General features: G+C 43.0%; 1 protein-coding gene across 1 annotated transcript in view; it reads right to left on the bottom strand.

Annotated features, from left to right (window-relative positions):
- The window catches only part of plch2a (phospholipase C, eta 2a), an 86,568-nt gene extending 78,738 nt beyond the window's left edge, over positions 1-7,830 (bottom strand). Inside the window, exon 1 of the mRNA XM_090202583.1 lies at positions 6,746-7,830. Coding sequence (XP_090058709.1) covers positions 6,746-7,019 — 274 coding nt within the window. The 5' untranslated portion in view covers positions 7,020-7,830. The remainder of the gene's footprint in view (positions 1-6,745) is intronic.
- Between the last annotated feature and the right edge of the window lie 6,888 nt (positions 7,831-14,718).

The following is a 14,718-nucleotide window of genomic DNA, read 5'->3' as shown; positions in this document are numbered from 1 at the left end:
TTGAAAATGTGAAGGAAAAAAATACAGTGCCTAGCGAAAGTATTCGGCCCCCTTGAACTTTGCGACCTTTTGACACATTTCAGGCTTCAAACATAAAGATATAAAACTGTATTTTTTTGTGAAGAATCAACAACAAGTGGGACACAATCATGAAGTGGAACGACATTTATTGGATATTTCAAACTTTTTTAACAAATCAAAAACTGAAAAATTGGGCGTGCAAAATTATTCAGCCCCCTTAAGTTAATACTTTGTAGCGCCACCTTTTGCTGCGATTACAGCTGTAAGTCGCTTGGGGTATGTCTCTATCAGTTTTGCACATCGAGAGACTGAATTTTTTTCCCATTCCTCCTCGCAAAACAGCTCGAGCTCAGTGAGGTTGGATGGAGAGCATTTGTGAACAGGTCGTTCCACTTCATGATTGTGTCCCACTTGTTGTTGATTCTTCACAAAAAAATACAGTTTTATAATTTTATGTTTGAAGCCTGAAATGTGGCAAAAGGTCGCAAAGTTCAAGGGGGCCGAATACTTTTGCAAGGCACTGTATATAAAAAAGGATTCTATAGTTATATATATATATATATTTTTAAATGTTAATCAAATTTTTATTTGCCGTACCCTCGATGGCATTGCCACAGTTTGGGAATACCTGCTCCAGGGGATAATGCAGAATGTCAGTCCAATCCAGACCACTACTTACTTAAATTGCAATTCTACCAGCTACTGCTACAGCTACTGCTACAGCTACTGCTACAGCTACTGCTACAGCTACTGTTACAGCTACTGTTACAGCTACTGTTACAGCTACTGCTACAGCTACAGCTACTGTTACAGCTACAGCTACAGCTACTGTTACAGCTACTGTTACAGCTACAGCTACTGCTACAGCTACAATGATGCTAATAATATAGGCTACAGTATGTGGCACAATAATGTTAGCCTTACATGCCAGCAATAGGCTGAACAAGAGAATAGACTACTTGAAATATGCCCAATTATTTCTCTACTGCCGTAGGCGGGGGCAATTGGGGTCAATAGATTGGACTGTAAAGTAGACTTGGGCGATATACCGTTTGTACAGTATACCGGCGTATGTATATATATACATGTATTTGTCATTTTTGGGTTGGGGGCACCTCCGCTCAAAGATGCTGCGTGCCATGCCCTTTCTTATAAGTACAAGTTAAGTATAACTATAAGAAATCAAAGATGTCAAATAAATGATATCCTGGTCATGGCTCCAGCTATGCATTTGGTTTGATAACTTCCTAGCTAAGTGGCAAGATGTCAAGATCAAGCTTCTTGGTTAGAGCAGAGACATTCAATCCCACCTGGATCAACATCCCTGTTGCCTAAATTGTTTTGTGCATTTATTTAATCATTTTTGAAATAGCACTCCTTGTGTGCATTTCTGGTAATACCGTATACCCCGGTATGGTACACGGTATGACGGTGTGAAAATCTGGATACCACCCAACCCTACTGTAAAGTGTTTTAAGATATCATATGACAACATTGAGAAGCATTTCTATCTGGCACAAAAATCCACATCACAAAAAATTTACTTAATTATCACAATAATGATAAATTGAACAATGTGTTTATATTATGACATCAATTGTGCTGTTTTATATTACCCTTAATAACCTGCTATAACCCAGCCAGTTGGACATTTCATCTTAGTGTAATACTCACCCTTTTTAACAGCTATTAAATCAAGAAATGTACATAGCACACTTATGGTTATTATATCATTTGAAAGAGCATAAATGTAAGATTAAATATATGCCTTCACAACTTTCCTAGGTCCACCCTACACACAAAATAATGTACAATTTTAACTTAAAAATAACGGAAATATACAACTGAATGTCCAAATTCATTTAACTCTTTTAAACACTATTCTTTGTCTTTAGCCACTAGATCAATAAAGTGTCATGCATAACCCCACCAAATGTTTTCATGATTGGATGAATAATTCACATTTTACAACAATTTAGGTGGATAGTGTGCATGTCGAAATTCTGGGTGTTGTTGGCTAGCTTTTTTTTTTAGTAGCGAAGCTAGCTAGCATTGAAATTCAAGACAACATGTGTATATGATAACAGGGATGTTTTATACTGTTAAAGAGCTTGAATCAGTGTGATTTCAATGATGTAAAGAGGATATGGCTACGATGTTAAATACATTGTGGAAGTTGATTTTACTTTCAGTTTCATTTTTTATTAGAGCCTTGAATGTGTACAGTGTAACTGCCAACAACAACAAGCTACTGTACATGGAGTCTGACTGCAGTGCCAACAACAACAAGCTACTGAACATGGAGTCTGACAGTAGTGCCAACAACAACAAGCTACTGTACATGCGTAAAACCTGTCTAGGCAATACACTGTCCTTTTTCTGTCAGAAAATCTACATTCAAAAGTTTGTTTTATTTCAGTAAGAATGCCAAATATCCTGGTATATCATTGTGTGTTGTGTAATGTTCTTAAAATGTGTGCATGCTTTTCCTCTCTGACAAAACAACAGGGGGAGTGACACATATCAAAACTCAAATACACATGACTATGCTCGATGAAAGGTGGGTATTGAAGAAGGACGGACACTCTTCCATTCGCCTAATAACGACTTGACACTTTCCTCGATCACTCTACCACTTATCGGTTTCCAGGTCACGGAGGAGGACAGAAAAGGAGAATCTCCATAGGTGTTCTGACGCATGCTGGTGTGTCTGTATTGTCCCAGTCTGTCTGCTGCCAGTAAAAAACCCAGTCTCTCCCTCTAGGGATCAATAATGTTTTTTAATTTCATTCCCTTGGAAATGGGTGTTGAGTGAGTCGCTATGCATGGAATAAACATTGTGAATATTGTCCACCAGAGACAATAGAGCTGATGCATACTGTAACTGTACTCATTCCAAATAGGCCTGGACATACTGTCGCAATGCTCAGCCCAACAACAACATCAGTAAAATACGCCGGGCTTTGCACAGTCCAGCTCATTTGTGTTCATTTTATTCTCAGGCTGTTTAATAAGCAATATAAATAGACCACCCATCACCCACTCATTGACTTGAATGGGAATGCCTATTCAAGTAATTATATTTCTATGGCTTGGGCATAGATGTTGAAGCCTTACATTATTGTGGCATAGAGACGCAGTACTTTATTTATACAGTATATTTACAGTAGGGTCCGAAAATATTGACAGCCTTTATAAAGATGAGCAAAAATGACTGTATCAAATAAATCAATTTAAACACAGAGCTATATTGTATGCAAAAAATGGAAAATGATATTATTTTATACAATTGCTCAGAGAAATACATTTTGTTTAACAAGTAATACTTGTTTTCCTCAAAAAATGTACACTCTTAGAAAAACTTTTGCAATCTAGAACCTAAAGGGTTCTTCGTCTGTCCCCATAGGAAAACCCTTTGAAGAACCATTTTTAGTTCCAAGTAGAACCCTTTCCACAGTACCAAAAAGGGTTCTCCTATGGGGACAGCCGAATAACCATTTTGGAACCCTTTTTTTTCTAAGAAACACATATCAACATCTACAAAGAAATTATTAATTGACCACAAAATCAACATATCGCAATGGCCATCTCAGTATCCGGACATTGAAAACCTGTGGTTTGAATGGAAGAGGGCAGTCCATAAGTGCATACTAAGGATATCAAGGATCTGGAAGGGTTCTGTATGGAGGAATGGTCTAAGATCCCACCCAATCTCATGAATCATTTAAGAAAACGGCTCAGTGTCCTTATCCTCGCAGCGGGAGGGTGCTGGAGTCGATGTCTATGAGCAATTGTATTAGTATAAAATAATATATTCCCCCTAAATGTTTTGGCATACAATGTAGCTCAGTATTTGTATTATATATTTTGTGTTCCCCCGTCCCTGAACTGTGCCAACAACTAAACTGTCCGCCTGCCTCTTCAGCTCCGAATCTGTGAAGAGCCATCCCAGATATAATAAGGTAGGTGGTGAAGACCAACATCTGCTACAGAACCATCACAACCCCCTACAAACGCAACACTATCATTGACTGCATCTATCCCTTATACCCAGCCTTCACCTTAACTCTTCATAGTCCATGATACAGACAGAGAGCTCCTCCAGGAATCTACTCAACTGTGAGTGTGTGTGTGTGTGTGTGTGTGTGTGTGTGTGTGTGTGTGTGTGTGTGTGTTGGGGGTGGGGTAGACTAATGGATTTCACTACAGCGACAAGGGGCAAAATCGAATCAAATCTAGTCTAACGAAACTCTGTTTAAAGTGGGCTGAGTGCTGATTGCACGGTGCGTACAGCAGACAAAAAGTGAAGAGGTGAAAAGGAGAGGGAAGCAAGGGGAGACAAAGATAGATGGGAGAGGATTGCGTCAAAGAGTTACGATATGAAATGATGAATATCTGCAGTCTAAACTGGGGGAGATGGAATGTGCACTAATGGGTTGTTGGGTCATCTACAGTCTACTGTGAAGTGTACAGAACACCACATCATTCTACAGGGTTGGGGTCACTTCCTCTTTGGGGTTGGGGTCACTTCCTCTTTAACTTGGACATGGAATGTCTCCATGGGAATGCAACTCAATTGTATTCAACACATAATAAATACGGCATATTTTCCAACGTATTTTGTCAATACGTTGGAAGCTTCAAGGCTATTCACAGCCCATGGAAGCCCGACTAATCAAAGGACAATCAATTAGGCACCAGTCTAGTGCATGTTGGACTTTCCCTCTCTCAGAGATAAACTGCTGCTCTCGGAAGTTGCAGCTGTTTGAATTGCTGCTAATGGAGCAATTAGGGACCAACTGGTCAAACTGGGGCAGATACACATTGTAAAGAAGACTCAACTTCAAGGACTCTGTAGGAAACTCTTCGTAATATAACTACACTGCACAAAAGTGTGCAGTGTTCTAAGAAGAAATTAGAGAAGGAACATTTTTTTTTTAAGTGTTCCAGCCGTGTGTGTGTGTAGTGCAGTGTTTCTCGATCAATTCCCCTTGGGATCACACAAGCGGGTCTACGTTTTTGTTTTAGCCCAGCAGCACCAACAAAACCTGATTCCACTGATCAAGGGCTCAATGATTCAGGTGGGTAGAGAAAAAATGTGCACCCCCTAAAAAAAAAATTGTCCCTCGGGAAAGGACTGAGAATTGTATCATGAATAAAGGTTTGGCATGACGTGAGACACTCGTTTTTAGTGATAACAAGCAGACACAGCATGGCAAAGACATGCTGCAGTAGTACTGTAGCAAAGACTTCTACTAACAGCTGGAGGGAAATCTCAATGTTTGCCCAGAGACTGGCCACTTCAAACTAACTCTTTATTATTGGGTCCAGAGCCGCTGCCATGGAAACATGCTCAGGGTTACACAGTATGGGGAGATGTAAAAGAACATGTAGACAATAAGACAGTCCAGCAGGATAAAATAGTTATAAAAAATACAGTTTTGTGTGTCATTACTGTGCTTGACTAGCCTGCTGTATACAGATGCCAGTCATGGGAGATATGACCAACAACCAAATTACATTTGGGAGCTACTGAAAATAAATACATCAATTATAATGGTATTATTCTCGGCATGTCTACAAGGTCAACCTAAATTCACACTTATTTTACTTTTCCTGTAATTGATTGTAATTACGAGAGAACGTCAGAATCACTTGTGTGTAACAACGTGTCAGCTAATAAGGGAAACAATTACATCTCTGAATGAGAGAAATCACTTCGCCCCAAAAGGTCTGATTGAAACACACTAAAGTGGTTTGCTTGTTTGTTTGAGAACAAGCTACTGGAATTCAACAAACGCAATTAATGACAAGAATCAGACCAAAAACAAATGCTTGCTTGAAAACGAATCAAAGTAATTACCCTGACCGTCAACAACAATAAAACAATTACCCAGGCAAAATTCCCAACGTAGTCCATCTCCTAACTTTTGGTGTTGACTCTCAACATGATTTTAGTAAAACACATTACCCTATGACCTTGATTCATAACTACACTCTTCCGACTTCTACCCATCGTGTGAGGGCTTTACAACTGGTTAACATGGTTAAAATAGAAGCCAGACGACAGGTGATGGACACATAATCTGCCAGGAGGTAGCTGAGGATGAGGTAAGTTGGTGTCAACCTTAATGCTGCTAAACAAGCAGCGGCAGAAGTGCCGGGTGCAACCACAGTGATGGCATAACCTGGTCGTCCAGCGCATCAGTGGGAGTACAGTCTGGGTAGAAGAACTGGGCCAGGAGAGCCAACGGGGCGGAGTCACGTTGTCCTTCACTCACTCGGTCAGAGCACTAGGCTAAGCTTTAGGGGATTGTCTGGAGTCCATATGTCACACACCCACACACACAAGCGTGCACACACATACAGCAAACACACATACACACCTATAGACAGATGTTTCTGTAGTGAAGGTGTCTGTGTCACTGATGTAAAAAGCAGCAGACCAATAGGTCATTGGACACACAGTCCCACAGGCACACTCCAGTCATCCGGTAGAACAGTACCTAGTACCATGTCTCACCAGAGATACATAAACAAATGTACTGTTCCTACAACACATCCGCAATCCAGACACACACACACACACACACACACACACACACACACACACGACCAAGTTCCCATTCCGTTTCAACAACAAATGTACTCCAGAACACTAGTTATTGTAATGGTCAATTTTTAACCTAGTCCAAATGCCATCCATCCATCCATCCATCCTTACCCATGTCTCCCAGCCTCCACATGGAGGAGGACACAATTCTGCTGCCAATACAGAAGAACTCCTCCACCAGGCAGGATAGGGAGGCCTGCTGCTGGCTCTTACACACAACACTCTCTCCCTCTTTCTTCTTCTCTTTCACCTTCTCGTCCCTGTGGATGGGGGCCTGGTCCGTGGTAGGGCATGGCTCCTGGGCAGCCTCCGCGTACCGCATCAGCGCAGAGGACACGGGAAAGGACATGGGGAAAAGGCCACTGGTCATCACTGAGGCGCTCATGTCTGAAGGATTGTGGGTGAACGCCGCCGGTTCCCTGTCTGCTTCTCTCAATTGCGAAAAGGAGATTGAATGCCCCGGCTACGTTTGCTCAGGTAGAGTTAGGTCTGTTTTCCCTCTGGCTGGCAAAGCCAATGCAAATGCGACATGGACATCTTAACGTATGACTGAGGTCAAAGGGGGATATTTTTTGGATTCGATTTGGAAGGATGCTTCTTCTGTCTTTGTTAGAGCTGATTAGTGTACAAAGTCCTTGGTAGACTGCTGAGAGTTAGTAATCACAATATCTGCTGATGGCTCCTTTCCAAAGCATTCTTTCAGATCTAGCCTTTTCAGTAGGCAGTTCTCTCGGTGGGAGAGCGAGAAGAAAATCCTCCTCTCCAAATGCTGTCAACAGTTAGTCAATAATCTGGCGCTGCTCACCACAGCAAACGACCTTCTCTTCTTCTCTTCTCTCAGCTCGCCTTCTCTTCAATATCCCTCCATCTCAGTTGACAACGAGGTGCGCCTGTATCATATATCCTTTCTCTTCTTTCTTCAGCTAGAATTCAAAAGGCTGCCTCTCAGTGTCAGTCGGGAGCGTAAATCCTTCGGAATCTCTAATCCAGGTCGGGGGGATTTACTTAACGTGTGGCGAGAAAGAGAGAGAGACACAGAGAGAGAGAAACGCACTGAGAATGTGCCAGGCACCCTAATAGAGATGTAACAAGTCTTGTTTTTCCTTCTCACCAATTAAAACGTTTTTTTTTTCATGCCTGAAGGTGTCTCCTGTGGGGCTACCAGAGGGTATCAAAATGACGACACACACAAGTCTGTGCACACAAACTCGCTTTCCCCGGCTGAGGGGAAAGTTTGAGAGACCTCAATCTCCAGTTACGTTCCATAGAGAGGAAAAATGATCTCCCTCTCTATTCTGACCACCTGTATAATCTGGGTCCGGTTTGAATACATTCAAACACTCAATTTTGGCTAATTGAATGGCCTGCTATAGGTGTACGAAGATATGATTAGCTACTAGTGTGTCTTTGGCAGAGGTGCATATAAAACGACTTAAGCGCTGCAAAATCAAGTGGGAGGGTGAAAGAGGGGGTGCAAAGCCTTAAATCTGACAAAACAAACACTGCAATAATGTCACACCTTCACTGTAAAAATAGAGACAGAGTTGGAATCCTCTTCCATTGTTATATAAGAAATCCCACAGTCCTTCGTAGTTAGAATTAAGAAACAGAAGACAAGTTGAATATTGAAGTGTTGTTTTGTAATCAAAATGCCTCCGTTAAATCCTCAGCTAGCAGTCCAATGCAATTTTAATTTGGGTGGTTACAAGGGGGGGGGGGGGAAATGTGGTTTCTGCTGGCAGAGATCCTTGGTTCATGCCAGTCAGTGACAGAGCCATTTTAAGATTATGAAATGTAATAGCTTATAACGCACACACATTAACATCTCATCCTACAAGGGGAATTGAGGACATGTTCTCATGAATTCGCTCTAGATATAGCAGCAGTATCGTCCTATGTGGCTAAGTCATTCCCTTGCCATATATTAGTCAAAATATAATTTATCTGAAATATCACTTTCACAAATCTCGACAATGTAAAGAAAAATAAAAAACTACGAATCCGATAGGACAAGAGTCCTCTCACAGTCCCATCACAAGTCAGACTGTTGAATAAACTTCATTTGAATGTACTTTCCCTGTTGTCTGCTGATTGTGACCTTATGTAGGAGGTAATATCCACAAAATATCCACAGAGTAGTGTCATTAACCAGACTTTCAGTACGCTGGTCTGTATGTCTGTTTGTATTTCCAGTTTGTATTTTCAGTGCGGATGCACTTTGCAAACGACTTGCACAATGTGTCAACAATGGCCAAGCTTAAATGAAGCACAGACCAAACATTGTCCCATGCAATCAGCTGGAAAATTTCACAAGAATTTCCAGCTGATTGCGAGGGAAAACGCTTTGGTCGACAACGTTCGGTTACATTCGGCTATTGTTTACAGATTGTACATCACGTGAAATGCATCAGGAGATGGAAAAAACAGGCAACAGAACTTACTGGCAACAGAACTTAACACTTTCCTGTGGTTACCCTATCTGCACTTCCTCCCACTAAAAGGACCAACGGCACAGACAACCGGTAAAGTACGTTTAAATATGTGACTCATTTCAAGAAACTAGGCGTATGTCACACGTCACTACTTCACAGGAGAAGTAGTCTGTTGAAACCAAGATTGAACTCTTTGGCCTGAATGCCAAGCATCACATCTGGAGGAAACCTGGCGCCATCCCTACTGTGAAGCATGGTGGTGGCAGCATCATGCTCTGGGGATGTTTTTCAGCAGCAGGGACTGGGAGACTAGTTAGGATCGTGGGAAAGATGAACGGAGCAAAGTACAGAGAGAGATCCTTGACAAAAACCTGCTCCAGAGCGCTCAGGACCTCAGACTGGGGCGAAGGTTCACCTTTCAACAGGACAATGACCCTAAGCACACAGCCAAGACAATGCAGGGTTGGCTTTGGGACAAGTCTCTGAAAGTCCTTAAGTGGCCCAGCCAGAGCCCAGACTTGAACCCAATCGAACATCTCTGGAGAGTGCTGAAAATAGCTCCCCATTCAACCTGACAGAGCTTGAGAGGATCTGCAGAGAAAAATGGGAGAAACTCCCCAAATATATGTGTCAAGCTTGTAGCGTCTTTCCCAAGAAGACTCGAGACTGCAATTTCTGCCAAAGGTGCTTCAACAAAGTACTGAGTAAAGGGTCTGAAAACTTATGTAAATGTGATATATTTCCGGGTTTTTATATATTTATACATTTGCAAAAATGCATACAAATCTGTTTTTGCTTTTTATTATGGGGTATTGTGTGTAAATTGATTAGGGAAAAAAGCTATTTAATCAATTTTAGAATAAGGCTGTAATGTAACAAAATGTGGGAAAAGACAAGGGATCTGAATGCACTTTCTGAATGCACTGTAGGCCAAGGACTAGATATGTGTATTTTTGCTACTACTTTCACCACTTTTACTCTTGAAAGTCTTGGTTGTTTGCTACTACCTTACTCACTCTGTTTAGAGTGTGAATCCTGTGAATCCTTAAAGTGATGGGTGGGGCTAAGGCTTAAGAGTGTGTAAACGATGTTGAATGAGTGTAAACAAAGAAGAGCTCTCCAAAAGGTGTACCAAAACATTCAAGGGCCATTTTCTCAAAAGTGGGGTTACAAATTTATCAACCTTTGAAGCAGAATTACTTTCCCATTGTTCCTCAACTGTAGTGTATGATGTACCATTTTCTATACTTTTATCCAATGTAAATAACACAAGTTACAATTGATCCCCACAAAAAAGGCAGCTCACCAGACAACTTGAAACTAGCTTATTGGCTTGAGAACGAGATTTGAAGGGAAATTCTGTTTGACCTGTTTTATTAGCTTCGACCGCAACTGGATTCTGGGGGTAATTTGGGCTGATATAGAGATCCAATCTCTGCTGTAGTATTGTATAGGCACACTCACAGCCTGGACTGACTATAGTAGGCCTGACCTAACGGGGCATTTCAGCACCAAGGCTAGCACAACAGCAGTATCCAGCTTGTTCACACAGTACTAGCTTCAGCTTGTGTTCCAAGATCCTCAGAACAGCTTCCTTTCCATGCTTCCTTTTCTACAGACAGATCGTCGTCTGTAACCAGATCTTAAAATGACTTTATGGGTTACATCATTTTTGTTTTTTAGCCCAGCACGACCAGATCTGATTCAACGTGTCAGATCACCATCAACCTTGATTCAGTGGATCAGGCGTGTTATTGTTGGGCTACATCAAAACGTGCATTCCCAGGAGGGCTTCTGTGATTGAGAAACACTGTTCCAGAAGAGGCTCATGATGCTCCAACTAAAGACTCCCTGTGTGACCTCAACACACGCTCGCCGTTATACTGTGTCTTTCGATGAAACAAGTTCGCGAGTGCCGCCCAAAACAAACAAAAGAGGTGAAAAAAGAAACTCAAATATATTTTAAGACAGAGGAGTTTAAACTGCCGCAATACACATGTGTACCCCCCCCCCCCCCCGATATCGAGTCGGCTGGACTTGGCAAGGCGGTGTGGAGAATGACAGTGAGATATCAATGAGTCGTATAGAACCCAGCCTGTCAATAGAATTATTGTGATGTTTAATTTTTTCAATTAAGACAGTGGTGTTATAGCTGTGGGCTGCATTCTTACATTTGTGGAGATGGAGTACTGGGCTGTATTTACTATTGCAAAGCACATAGCAAAACATAGTGATTTGTTGCAACGGAAAACAAAAATGTGAGTTTCTTATTGGACAAGTTCAGGTAGTCCCTCCCTGTTTCAGTCCGTTGTATTCCGTTTGGTGCCTAATGAATATGACCCTGGTTAGGATGCAACATGTCTTTAAAAACAGACAGTGGTTTATTGTACTGTACTTGAATAGGCTACACTATGCAAAAAATAAATGTTACTCAGTGGGATCATACATTTAATGTGTTAAACTATGTGGACAGATTGATAGGCTGAGTTGTGAATGGATCTCTCTGTCTCTCTCTCTCTCACCCTCTCTCGCCCTCTCTTTCTCTCTCTCTCTCTCTCTCTCTCGCTCGCCCTCTCTCTCTCTCGCCCTCTCTCTCTCTCTCTCGCCCTCTCTCTCTCTCTCTCGCCCTCTCTCTCTCTCTCTCGCCCTCTCTCTCTCTCGCCCGCCCTCTCTCTCTCGCTCGCCCTCTCTCTCTCTCTCGCTCGCCCTCTCTCTCTCTCGCCCTCTCTCTCTCTCTCGCTCGCCCTCTCTCTCTCTCTCGCTCGCCCTCTCTCTCTTTCTCTCTCTCTCGCCCTCTCTCTCTCGCGCTCGCCCTCTCTCTCTCTCTCTCTCTCGCTCGCCCTCTCTCTCTCTCTCTCTCGCCCTCTCTCTCTCTCGCCCTCTCTCTCTCGCCCTCTCTCTCTCGCCCTCTCTCTCTCTCGCCCTCTCTCTCTCTCGCCCTCTCTCGCTCGCCCTCTCTCTCGCTCGCCCTCTCTCTCGCTCGCCCTCTCTCTCGCTCGCCCTCTCTCTCTCGCTCGCCCTCTCTCTCGCTCGCCCTCTCTCTCTCGCTCGCCCTCTCTCTCTCGCTCGCCCTCTCTCTCTCGCTCGCCCTCTCTCTCTCGCTCGCCCTCTCTCTCTCGCTCGCCCTCTCTCTCTCGCTCGCCCTCTCGCTCGCCCTCTCTCTCTCGCTCGCCCTCTCGCCCGCCCTCTCCCTCTCTCGCTCGCCCTCCCTCTCTCGCCCTCCCTCTCTCGCCCTCTCTCTCTCGCCCTCTCTCTCTTGCCCTCTCTCTCTTGCCCTCTCTCTCTTGCCCTCTCTCTATACTATAGCGTAATCTAAAGCATGATGTTGCAATGCCTGGTGACAATTCAATCTATCAATGTTTTAATTGTATCTGGTCCCGCCTCACAAATAAATATGGTACATTATTACTATATTTATACCGCCTCCCTCTCTGTCTCCCTTTTTCTGTCTCTATTAGGAATTCTGTCAGGAGATAGGATGTCATTTTATATACAATTTTACCACAAATTTCCCACAAGTTTGTCAGCTTTGGTTCAGCTAATGCCGTGGGTTCACCCTACAATTCAAAATAGCAATGTAGGATTTGAAACGGTTTTGGTGGGAGCTAGATAGGAACCACCCCGTCCTCTCCCTCCATCCACACTCCCGGCTGCAGATTAGAACTTGGGCTGGCGGAGAAGTCCACTGGGCCAAATTGCATTATGTAAAGACTTGTCAAAAACGAGAAGGGACGCTCTTACCCACAGAGTGGAAGAAAATACATATCAGAATCTTGTCTGATTATTGTATGAATGAATCATTATCAGACTTTATCGTCCTGACACACACGTAAAGAAATGCCTGCCAGGCGTTTTTAACACCCATGGGAGATTATTGAGCCCCCCCTTATCCTTATCCTCCTCCTTCCCTTTCTATTATCCCTCCTCCCTCTAAGCCACCCTCCTCCTGAAGATACCAGGGAGAAGAATATTGCCACTCAGCCAGCCTGCCTGGGAGAGCCGAGGTCAATCTCATATCATGCAGCGTAACAAGAAGTGGTGCAGTTATGGAATGAAACACTACCGTAAAACACTTTAAAAGACTCTGGACGAACAGGAAAATCATGTGATGTGAAATCACATTATTTTAACTCCAGTCGTGTTGACTCCGCACATGCCAAATGAAAAGGACTGGGTATAATAGATTGCTATCTGAGAGTGCAAAAACAGCACAGATTGTTTCTCAACCTCTATGTTGAGATATGTTGGGATATTTTAATGGAAGCGCTCGTCCAACTGTGTCGGTTTTAGCGGTTGTTCAAGGAAGAGAACCATTACATATGCTGTTCAAAAGTACAAAGAAGTTGAGAAACTGCACTAATCATCCTCTCTTTGAAAAAAATCTCCATCCTGTATTGGCAGTATCCTATTGGTCATGGTTTGTAAGTGAGAATGATGTGTCAATTAACTTGCTAACCAGGGTTGTATTCATTCGGCACCAAACGGAAGAAAACAGACTGAAACAGGGAGGAACTACAACTTGTCCAATAAGAAATGGTTGTTTTTGTTTTACGTTGCAAAATATTTGAGTACATCTTGCTGAATTGTGCTCAAATGAATATGGTAGATTGGTCATTTAAGTGTAAAAAATTACAAATATTCCCACCGGATGGATCAAAGATCAGAGGCCCAGAGCAGCAAGGGCACCGTGAACCCTGACGTAGGGTTACCATGCCAACGGAGAGCAGAGTTTCTGTCTGCCAGATGGCATGGTGGCATAGAGTATATGGAACCCTGCTGCTTAGCTTTCCGGGGGGATGAGCTTGGTGTGTGTGTGCGTGTTTGGGGAATCAGGGGTCCAGAGGATTCTGTCAAGCCTAATCTGAGGTGTTGACTGCCCAAACACCGCACCACACAATTTCACCTCAAAACCTGGCTCCAATCCTGTGGCCCCTGTCAATCTAGTTCAACTGGACCTGGTTGAACTGTGGTTAGACCTATGCAGAGGATATAGAACAGCTCAGTACCATGAACAGTTTCTAAAGGACCTGAACCACAAAGTCTTTAAGCACTAACAAAAAGCCATGTCGGCACTCTTCTGCAGTGGATTTGAATTCAAACGTGCTGTGCACGCACTTGCACTTTTTGGAAACTGGGGTGTGGGAGATTTTAGTAGCTATACATTGTTCACTTAATGCACATTCTCAGCTTCCATGCCATGGTCTTGAAGGCGTACCAGCTTGTAAAAGGTTAACTGGACTATCATCAGCAAAGAGAGGGCGGGCAGCGAGGATGTGTGGTACTGAGAAATTAGACAAAGAGAACACTGGGTACACTATGAGAGGTAAGTTGACCAGTCCCTCAAGTCATCCACTGGGTTAGCAATCATTAAAATAGGGTCTATTTGCTGGGGGAAATACTGGACCGGAATTATGATGTGCCAATCTTGTTATGTGGTACTGCTGGGCATCAAAATACAGACCAATCACAATGCATGTTTGAAATGCTAAAGCTTACATTTGGAGATAACCCCTTGCCTGCTGTCTGGCTGCGACAATTAGCATGGAAAATGGGATGACGACAATGATTTCTTTCTACAGTGCAGACACTGTCATTCAAAGGAGGTCAATACCCTCGTTAGTGAGACTGAATGACTAAAGAGAAATATCCATT

This window comes from Oncorhynchus mykiss, chromosome 16 (assembly GCF_057628025.1).
Source record: "Oncorhynchus mykiss isolate SJ-2025 chromosome 16, ASM5762802v1, whole genome shotgun sequence".
NCBI classification, from domain to species: Eukaryota; Metazoa; Chordata; class Actinopteri; order Salmoniformes; family Salmonidae; genus Oncorhynchus; species Oncorhynchus mykiss.
Note: the sequence above shows the minus strand (reverse complement) of the source record. Positions and strands in the feature narration are given on the sequence as shown.